At 41.9% G+C, this 9,612-nt stretch overlaps 1 protein-coding gene across 1 annotated transcript in view; it reads right to left on the reverse strand.

Moving 5' to 3' along the window:
- LOC112069125 (ceramide kinase-like protein) overlaps positions 1 to 5,063 on the reverse strand; it is a 103,998-nt gene extending 98,935 nt beyond the window's left edge. Inside the window, exon 1 of the mRNA XM_070438422.1 lies at positions 4,583 to 5,063. Coding sequence (XP_070294523.1) covers positions 4,583 to 4,934 — 352 coding nt within the window. The 5' untranslated portion in view covers positions 4,935 to 5,063. The remainder of the gene's footprint in view (positions 1 to 4,582) is intronic.
- Positions 5,064 to 9,612: the final 4,549 nt, after the last annotated feature.

The following is a 9,612-nucleotide window of genomic DNA, read 5'->3' on the forward strand; positions in this document are numbered from 1 at the left end:
CACTCACCACATACACTCACCACACACACTCACCACATACACTGCTTTCACTGTCTATTATCTATCCTGTTGCCTTGTCACTTTACCCCCACCAATATGTACATAGCTACCTCAATTAACTCGTACCCCTGCACATCGACTCAGTGCTGGTATAAATACATTTTCAAAATATGTTTTATTGTCACATACACCAGATAGGTGCAGTGAAAAGGGGGGAGTCAGCCATAGTAGTACGGTGCTCCTGGAGCCAATTAGGGTTAAGTACCTTGCTCAAGGGCCCATCAACAAATTGTTAACCTTGTCAGCTTGGGTATTCGAACCAGCGACCTTTCAGTTACTGGCCCAATGCTCTAAGCTACATGCATATACATATAGCCATGTACACCATGACATAGACTGACCAGGTAAATACAGGTGAAAGCTATGATCCCTTATTGATGTCACTTGTTAAATCCACTTCAATCAGTGTAGGTGAAGGGGAGGAGACCGGTTAAAGAAGGATTTTTAAGCCTTGAGACAATTGAGACATGGATTGTGTATGTTTGCCATTCAGAGGGTGAATGAGCAAGAATAAATATTTAAGCGCCTTTGAACGAGGTATGGTAGTAGGTGCCAGGCGCACCGGGTTTGAGTGTGTCAAGAACTGCAACACTGCTGGGTTTTTCAGGCCCAACAGTTTCCCGTGTGCATCAAGAATGGTCCACCACCCAAAGGACATCCAGCCAACTTGACACAACTGTGGGAAGCATTGGAGTCAACATGGGCCAGCATCCCTATGGAAAGCTTTGGACACCTTGTAGAGTCCATGCCCTGACGAATTTAGGCTGTTCTGAGGGCAAAAGGGGGTGCAACTCAATATTAGGAAGGTAAGCCTAATGTTTAACCCTAACCCTAATCTTTTGTACACTCAGTGTATATAGCCATGTTATTTTTACTCGTTATTGCTATTCCCTGTGTATTTATTCCTCGTGTCACTATTTCTATTATATCTTTAACTCTGCATTGTTGTTAGTCTACACCTGTAGATTACAGGTGTAGACTAACAACACGTCACCCCGCTCCTCCGCTCTCTCCACTGGCTTCCAGTTGAAGCTCGCATCCGCTACAAGACCATGGTGCTTGCCTACGGAGCTGTGAGGGGAACGGCACCTCCGTACCTTCAGGCTCTGATCAGGCCCTACACCCAAACAAGGGCACTGCGTTCATCCACCTCTGGCCTGCTCGCCTCCCTACCTCTGAGGAAGTACAGTTCCCGCTCAGCCCAGTCAAAACTGTTCGCTGCTCTGGCACCCCAATGGTGGAACAAACTCCCTCACGACGCCAGGTCAGCGGAGTCAATCACCACCTTCCGGAGACACCTGAAACCCCACCTCTTTAAGGAATACCTAGGATAGGATAAAGTAATTAATCCTTCTAACCCCCCCCCCCCTTAAAAGAGTTAGATGCACTATTGTAAAGTGGTTGTTCCACTGGATATCATAAGGTGAATGCACCAATTTGTAAGTCGCTCTGGATAAGAGCGTCTGCTMAATGACTTAAATGTAAATGTAATTACGAAGCATGTGACAAATATAATTAGATTTGGAGGCATGAACTCATACAGTACATCACACAGATAACATCAGTCAGTGCTTCTAAGTTTATAATTTCCACTCAAAAATATTATCAACCCCTACAAAAATGTCCATTAATTAGAATCCACATAATAATTCACATTTCCTATTGCTGCAGGATTATTTTTCTGCTGTAGCAAACTGGCTCAAATGAAGATCCTACATCTGTAGGAGCCTCTGGGAAAACACAACACTTCAGTATGTTTACATGGAATTAGAATTCACTATGAATATTATCTGTCTGTGGTGAGTTGATGCATACAGAATAAGAAATGGGGTGATACTGTCTATTGAAGATGGATTCCGTAACGGTGAAACGTCTATTTTGGATATTACAACAACAAAGAAGTTACTGCAAACAATGAAGACAGTTTTTTTCCCCCTCGGATACCATTGCAAGCATGATAGAACTGCAGAATATTTACTGCAAAAAGAATTGCAACGCTATATAATAAGTGCATGAATTCAGAATAGTATCTACTTCGAAAGGCTCAGTAGGCTACCTCATAAATACCTGTTATTACCTATTCCTCAATAATAACATAAGCTTATTTTCTGTCAATTAAAAACTCCACAACATTGTATATCTTTGAACATTAGGGTAACTTCTGCATGTCAGATATACAGGCAACTGTAAGTTGTATTTCATGTGATGATTGAGACCACTGTTAGGATCTGCTATCCCGGGCAGAACCCATCAAATCGAGAACTTCCAGCGAATCAGACGTGGCAATTTTTTCTGAGCATTTGTTATCAGCCATAGGGGGTTATTAGACTGATGCTTTCTGGGAGTGCTGGCTAAATAACATTAGCTTGGATTACACATAACCAAAAAGTATTGCCTCTAAATCTTAAGCAAAATTGGACCTCCCGAGAGGCACACAATTGGCCCATCGTCGTCCGGGTTAGGGGAGGGTTTGGCCGGCCCGGGATGTCCTTGTGCCATCGAGCTCTAGCGAATCCTGTGGTGGGCCGGGCGCATGCACATTGACTTCGGTCGTCAGCTGTACAGTGTTTCCTCAGACACATTGGTGCGGCTAGCTTCCGGGTTAAGCGAGCAGTGTGTCAAGAAGCAGTGCGGCTTGGCAAGGCCGTGTTTCGGAGGACGCATGGCTCTCGACCTTCGCCTCTCCAGAGTCCGTACGGGAGTTACAGCGACAGGACAAGACTGTAACTACCAATTGGATATCATGACATTGGGGAGAAAAAGGGGTAAAAAGTATTACAAAAAATATATATAAAAAATAAGCTTCAGCTAAATGAAGTCTGCTCTCTCTTTCACTAGGCAATTGATTATTTGAGGCATGAAATCTATACTGTACAACAACAAACAACAACATAAAGAGTTGAATGTCTACTGCAAACTCTCCAATATGTTTCAGATCAGGTGTTGATTTTATTTGGATGGAAACGTTTCAACTCAGTATCAACCATTATGGATGCTTTTCATCATTTTTATGGTCTGACTGGACATTAGAAACTGCTAGAATTTAAATTGATTATCATGAAAAGTTAATATTTTTATGTGAAAATTAAAAGTATGAAAAGTTATCTTTGTATGAAAAGTGTTGAGGTAAATCTTCATATAATTCAACTTGGAGTAAAATTGTAAATCTTAAAAATAAATGTGATGGAATACAAATGTTCATCTATATTTGTACATTAAAAAGGAACAATACATTTACATTTAGGATGTTAAAAATGTAGCCAAGTGGGGCTTCCTAAACCACCCCATGATGATCACGATGTCTCATGTATCCATCCTTCAATGTGGAGATGCAGATGGCGATGTGTTAGTATCCTTTACTTGGACATATTCTAGCCCTGCATCCCAAATGGTACCCTATTCTCTACCCAGTGCACTACTTTTGACAGAAGCCCTATAGGCACTGGTCAAAAGTAGTGTACTATGTAGGGAAATGGGTGCCATTTATGACACATCCTAACTGTCCACAGTAGCGCCAGATGCCGTGCTTTAGGTGTTCAGAACAGTCGGCCGGCTGGTCAGAGACGGAGTCTATTACCAACACATCTGTTACACATGACTTTCTGGCAACGGACACTTTCTCTCTTTTAGTCATCTATTTCAGTGTTGTTTTTTTAATCTATGCAAACAGCTCAGAGAATTCAATACTGATGAACAAATGTAATGTATAATATACTTTGTTATTAAACAAGGTAGCTTCCTGTAGGCCTACAAATACAGTATTTGTTTACAACATCTGATGTAGGGCTAGGCCTATTAACTGTTGCTAATCTACCTATCAATATTCAAAACTTTATGGTTCAAAACGTATATTTCTTTAGTTGTCAAGCTATGGCAGAGCAGTCTAAATCAATTTCATCCCTCCTTGTCAACGGTGACATAAATGGATGAGCACAGTCAATGGCCAGCCCCTGCTGTAGGATAATGAGCCTCGGTTAATTGTCATCTCCCTTAAAGTGAGAGTGATATCATGCGACTTATAGGCAGGCATATTATGCTGGAAGACATACTAGGCTACTTTGTGTTGTGTTATGTTTCTGTAGGCCGAAATACATTATTTTAAATTGTATTCGACCACTTGTAGAGCTCAGCCAGCCAATAGCCTAATAAGCCTTCTTTAAACGTTATAGCTGACGCCTCAGCCAAGTAGGGTCTGCACTACGTCATGACTTGCGTTTCATAGGCTGTCATTGATGTTGCTAATTTTCTCCGGTCAGCTACTGAATCAAGGGCTAATCTTGCTTCATGTAGCTGTAGGTTAGTTACATGTTCATCAAGCTTATTCTGACATTGTCACTTCATGAGAATTTATCGAATGCATGAACATTCTGTTTCACTAAAGCTGTGAAAATGGAACACCTGTGTTTTCATGTTAAAATACTATGGTTTATGAATCAACTCCCCGTTGTATGCTAGTGCTACAGTCGGCTGCATCACTGGCAGAAGAAACCAACACACCAGCAGTCTGGCACAGTGAGCTCACCTGTAGGGGTCTCTGGCTGAATAAGACTCCATGTAACCCTCGTCGATGTCAGAAGGACGTCGTGACTCTTCTTCCCTATTTGAAATATCCCTCTCACTATCGGCTCGTCGTAATCGGTGTACCGTTTCTCTGACTGTTCATCTTCCCGATCAAACGACTCCTCCGCGCAAAGCTGGGGAGCTGAGACCGAGCGTTTCTCGTTTTTTTGTTGTTGTGGTTGTTGCCTTCTCTTTTTCTTCTTCTTTCCACGGTTTCCTTTACTCACGGGCGACACCGGTTCCGTCTCGCTCAACTCCTCCTGGCTCTCTGACCAAGCGTTCCGTGCATTTGATTTTAAAGGGGATTCAAACATGATTTAAATACGATAACAGTAAAGTCAAATTTTCGGAATGGTGCCTTGGAGACTATTTACTGGGTGTGCGCGTGCCCGCGACGGTAAGGTTATTATGGCAGGTCCGCCAGTTGAAACTTCCCCCTCGGCCTCGCGCGCCCGTGGAGTGGCCGTCCCTCCCGGTCATGCGCCTGCATGTCCAGAGTTTATTTGTTGAAGTTGCTCACTTGCATCTTATGGATGACATATGGGACCAAGATGACTTTGCTACTTTGATAAATAATACATAACGACTACGTTTATTAAGGATAGAGCATTACATCAGTTTAAGAAGCTGTGAACATATAGGTACTGAACAAAAATCAGAGCTGTAAAAAGTACTCAATTGTCATACTTGAGTAAAAGTAAAGATATCTTAATGGAAAATGACTCGAGTAAAAATGAAAGTCACCCAGTAAAATACTACTTGAGTAAAAGTCTAAAAGTATCTGGTTTTAAATGTACTTATGTACAGTGGTGGGAAAAGTACTCAATTGTCAAAAGTAAATGCTATACATCAAATTCCTTATATTAAGCAAACCAGACAGCACGATTTCCTTATTATTATTATTTTTTTAATTGACAGCCAGGGGCACACTCCAACACTCAGACATAATTTACAAACTAAGTATTTGTGTTTAGTGAGTCTGCCAGATCAGAGGCAGTAGGGATGACCATGTGTTTTCTTGACAAGTGCATGAATTGGAACATTTCCCTGTACTCCTAAGCATTCAAATTGTAATGAGTAATTTTGGGTGTCAAGGAAAATGTATGGAGTAAAAAGTACATTATTTTCATTAGTAATGTAGTGAAGTAAAAGTAAATGTTGTCAAAAATATAAATAGTAATGTACAGATACAGTTGAAGTTGGAAGTTTACAGACACTTAGGTTGGAGTCATTAAAACTTGTTTTTCAACCACTCCACAAATGTCTTGTTAACAAACTATAGTTTTGGCAAGTAGGTTAGGACATCTACTTTGTGCATGACACAAGTAATTTTTCCAACAATTGTTTACAGATATATTATTTGACTTATAATTCACTGTATCAAAATTCCAGTGGGTCAGAAGTTTACATACACTAAGTTGACTGTGCCTTTAAACAGCTTGGAAAATTCCAGAAAATGATGTCATGGCTTTTAGAAGCTTCTGATAGGCTAATTGACATAATTTGAGTCAATTGAAAGTGTACCTGTGGATGTATTTCAAGGACTACCTTCAAGCTCAGTACCTCTTTGCTTGACATCATGGGAAAATCAAAAGAAATCAGCCAAGACCTCAGAATTGTAGACCTCCACAAGTCTGGTTCATCCATGGGAGCAATTTCCAAACGCCTGAAGGTACGTTCATCTGTACAAACAATAGTACGCAAGTATAAACACCATGGGACCACGCAGCCGTCATACTGCTCAGGAAGGAGACGCGTTCTGTCTCCTAGAGATGAACGTACTTTGGTCCGAAAAGTGCAAATCAATCCCAGAACGACAACAAAGGACCTTGTGAAGATGCTGGAGGAAACAAGTACAGAAGTATCTATATCCACAGTCAAACGAGTCCAATATCGACATAACCTGAAAGGCAAGGAAGAAGCCACTGCTCCAAAACCGCCATAAAAAAAGACAGACTACGGTTTGCAACTGCACATGGGGACAAAGATTGTACATTTTGGAGAAATGTCCTCTGGTCTGATGAAACTAAAAAAATAACTGTTTGGCCATAATGACCATCGTTATGTTTGGAGGAAAAAGGGGGATGCTTGCAAGCCCGAAGAGCACCGTCCCAACCTTGAAGCATCCTGTTGTGGGGGTGCTTTGCTGCAGGAGGGACTGGTGCACTTCACAAAATAGATGGCATCACGAGGCAGGAAAATTATATGGATAAATTGAAGCAACATCTCAAGACATCAGTCAAGAAGTTAAAGCTTGGTCGCAAATGGGTCTTCCAAATGGACAATGACCCCAAGCATAATTCCAAAGTTGTGACAAAATGGCTTAAGGACAACAAAGTCAAGGTATTGGAGTGGCCATCACAAAGCCCTCACCTCAAGCCTATAGAAACTTTGTGGGCAGAACTGAAAAAGTATGTGCAAGCAAGGAGGCCTACAAACCTGACTCAGTTACACCAGCTCTGTCAGGAGGATGGGCCAAATTTCACCCAACTTATTGTAGGAAGCTTGTGGAAGGCTACCCGAAACATTTGACCCAAGTTCAACAATTTAAAGGCAATGCTACCAAATACTAATTGAGTATATGTAAACTTCTGACCCCCTGGAAATGTGATGAAAGAAATAAAAGCTGAAAGAAATCATTCTCTCTAATATTATTCTGACTTAAAATAAAGTGGTGATCCTAACTGACCTTGAACAGGGAATATTTACTGGGATTAAATGTCAGGAATTGTGAAAAACTGAGTTTAAATGTATTTGGCTAAGGTGTATGTAAACTTCCGACTTCAACTGTACCCCCAAAAATTACTTAGTATTTTTACTTAGGTACTTTACACCACTGACAAAAATATAAACGCAACATGTAAAGTGTTGGTCCCATGTTTGATTAGCTGAAATAAAAGATTCCAGAAATGTTCCATATGCACAAAAATATTATTGCAGAAATTTGTTTACATCCCTGTTAGTGAGCATTTCTCCTCTGCCAAGATAAGCTATCCACCTGACAGTTGTGGCATATCAAGAAACTGATTAAACATCATGATCATTACACAGGTGCACCTTGTGCTTGGGACAATAAACGGCCACTCTAAAATTAATAGTTTTGTCACACAATGCAATGCCACAGATGTCTTAAGTTTTGAGGGAGTGTGCAATTGGCATGCTGACTGCAGGAATGTCAATCAGAGTTGTTGCCAGGGAATTTAATGTTAATTTCTCTACCATAAGCCACCTCCAACGTTGTTTTAGAGAATTTGGCAGTACGTCCAACCGGCTTCACAACCGCAGACCACGTGTAACCACGCCAGCCCAGGACCTGCACATCCGGCTTCTTCATCTGTGAGATTGTCTGAGACCAGCCACTCGGACAGCTGTGCGTATGCACAACCAAAGCATTTCTGCACAAACTGTCAGAAACCGTCTCAGGGAAGCTCATCTGCATGCTCGTTGTGTGCTCTTCACGGATGAATCCCGGTTTCAACTGTACCAGGCAGATGGCAGACAGCGTGTTAGGCGTTATCTGGGCGAGCGGTTTGCTGATGTCATGGGGCACTATGTTCACAACATTGGTAGTGATGGGGTTATGGTATTAGCAGGCATAAGCTATGGACAACGAACACATTTTAATTTTTATTGATGGCAATTTGTATGCACAGAGATACCGTGATGAGATCCTGAGGCCCATTGCCGTGCCATTCATCGGCCAGCGTGTTTCACTTCCCACCAATATCTATTCCAGCAACTTCGCACAGCCATTGAAGAGGAGTGGGTCAACATTCCACAGCCTGATCAACTCTATGCAAAGGAAATGTGTCGCACTGCATGAGGCAAATGGTGGTCACACCAGACACTGAATGGTTTTCTGATCCATGCCCCTACTTTTTTTTTATGTATCTGTGACCAACAGATACATATCTATAATCCCAGTCATGTAAAATCCATAGATTATTTTTGTTGTGTAGTTTTGTTTGACACAAGGTTGACTGTCGCTTCCATTAAAATGCTAAGCAAAACTGTATTATCATAGAGTCTATTAGGGATAGTTCACTGTAAAACATTAAACTGAATATAATAGAAGTTCAAAAGAAAATTCCTTTTATTTTTCTATATTGAAGTATGTAACACTCTTAAAAATGCTGGATTAAAAACATGTTACGATCGTCTAATGAATAACTGGACCAAGGCGCATCATGCTCTGAGTTCCACATCTTTATTATGTGAAACTTACCAAAACAAAAAAAGAAACAAACAACGAACCGTAACATAAGCGGTGTAACATGCACGAACTCCAAACAAGATCCCAGAAAACACAGTGGGGAAATGGCTGCCTAAATATGATCCCCAATCAGAGACAACGATAAACAGCTGCCTCTGATTGGGAACCATACCAGGCCAACATTGACATACAACAACCTAGATAACCCACCCTAGTCACACCTAACCAACATAGAGAATAAAATGCTCTCTATGGTCAGGGCGTGACAAAACAACCCAATTTGGGGCCTCCCGAGTGGCGCAGCGGTCTAAGGCACTGCATCGCAGTGCTTGAGGTGTCACTACAGACCCGGGTTTGATCCCAGGCTGTGTCGCAGCTGACCGGGAGACCCATGAGACGGCGTGCAATTGGTCCAGCGTCGTCTGGGTTAGGGGAGGGTTTGGCAGGCTGGGATGTCCTTGTCCTAGCGACTACTTGTGGCGGGTCGGGCGCATACATGCTGACTTTTGTTTCCTCCGACACATTGGTGCAGCTGGCTTCCAGGTTAAGTGAGCAGTGTGTCAAGAACTAGTGCGGCTTGTCAGGGTCGTGTTTCGGAGGACACATGGCTCTCGACCTTCGCCTATTCCGAGTCCATACGGGAGTGGCAACGATGGAACAAGAATGTAACTACCAATTGCATATTGCTAAAAAATAAAACAATTTGTGTTTTTTGGTGGGTAAATATTGGGCAGAACACACGCTGGATTATTTTGACCCAACCAGTTGGGTTACGTGAA

Source organism: Salvelinus sp. IW2-2015, unplaced genomic scaffold, assembly GCF_002910315.2.
Source record: "Salvelinus sp. IW2-2015 unplaced genomic scaffold, ASM291031v2 Un_scaffold912, whole genome shotgun sequence".
Taxonomy (NCBI): Eukaryota; Metazoa; Chordata; class Actinopteri; order Salmoniformes; family Salmonidae; genus Salvelinus; species Salvelinus sp. IW2-2015.